Genomic DNA, 1,341 nt, shown 5'->3' on the forward strand with positions numbered 1-1,341 from the left:
CAGCGACTGCAGCGACCGAATACGCTCTGGGTCGTGGTGAACTCCACTACCGTTAATCATTTTGCCGCACCATCGGACCTCTCGTTCAACCAAACATGACTTCTTTGCACTCAACTTAAATCCAAAGTAATCCAGCAACTCGAAAAGTCTTTCCAATTTAACCAAATAAGTCGCTGCATCATTCGCGAACAATAACAAATCGTCGATCCACACTAATAAATGCTTGTGCAATAGTTCCTCCAAACACTTCTGGATCGTTGATTGAAAGAATAGTGCTGCGTCTGTACATCCTTGAGGAACGCGGCGCGGTGTGTACACTTTCCGATGAGTCATGTACGACAACCACTCTTGACATTCTTCTGCTAATGCCAGTTGCCAGTACCCCTTAATGAAATCAAAGAGACCGAAAAATTGAGCTCCTTTCACAGCCTCTAAATCAACGCTCAAGTCTGGCATAACTCCCACAGTTGCCTCCACATCTGCAATAAAAGGTTTATAGTCTGCTGTTTGGCGAAACTCGCCACCACGTTTGCGTACTGGAAGGACGGGGCACGCCCACCGACGCTCCGTGTTCTCATAAACCCAACCCAATCGAACCAATTCATCTTTAAATTCGTCCAAAAACTTCCACACTTCAGCCGGATACTTCCGTGCTTTACACCGGTAAGGTTTGGCACCAGGCTTTAGACGAATCCGCATAGGTGGTACCCGCGCTGGTGGATCGTCGCCCAACCTCATCCGCCAAATATCAAATCGTGTAGTGATCCTTCGAAGTGCTGGTACCAACTCTGCCGGAAAACCGTTCGCTACTGCCTTGGTAATTAACGCTTCCACTGCATTCCGTTGTTCATCACTTAAATTCACACTACTTCCGATTTGAGGCTCATCAATATCATCAAATATATCATCTTCTCCATTCTGCACAGCATTGGCCACGAACATATCAAGCTGTCGCTGAACATCAATACCCAACATCGTCAACACATCGTTGCCCAGCAGAAATTCAGCCGCATCACCAGGAATAATCAAACACTCAACTGGTTTGGAGATCCGAACACTTCCTGCTGATGTACGTAGGCGAAGCTGCAAGTTCACTACCATATTCACTTCAATAAGTTGTCCATCAGCACCAGTACAAGTGAGTGGATCCTCCAACCTCACCGCTTTAACCTCTGGACACACCTTCACAAATCGTTCATACTCGGTTTTGCTCATGCCAGACCTGTCGGCACCACTGTCGGCACAAAAAGACGTTGTAAACACATCTTCCAACACGTTTTAGCGAATCTGTGTCGGCAGGCATTCGGCTAGTCGACGTAGATTAGCGGTGCCTCCCCGCAG

The 1,341-nt window shown here is 47.4% G+C and overlaps 1 protein-coding gene across 1 annotated transcript; it reads right to left on the reverse strand.

Annotated features, from left to right (window-relative positions):
* Window positions 1-748: 748 nt before the first annotated feature.
* PITG_22437 (uncharacterized protein) lies at window positions 749-1,101 on the reverse strand (the record flags this gene model as incomplete). Its single annotated transcript, XM_002909765.1, has 2 exons — window positions 749-766; window positions 811-1,101. 2 exons carry the CDS (start codon window positions 1,099-1,101, stop codon window positions 749-751), a joined length of 309 nt encoding a protein of 102 aa, XP_002909811.1.
* Between the last annotated feature and the right edge of the window lie 240 nt (window positions 1,102-1,341).

The sequence above is a fragment of the Phytophthora infestans genome, genomic scaffold, assembly GCF_000142945.1.
Source record: "Phytophthora infestans T30-4 supercont1.3110 genomic scaffold, whole genome shotgun sequence".
Taxonomy (NCBI): domain Eukaryota; phylum Oomycota; class Peronosporomycetes; order Peronosporales; family Peronosporaceae; genus Phytophthora; species Phytophthora infestans.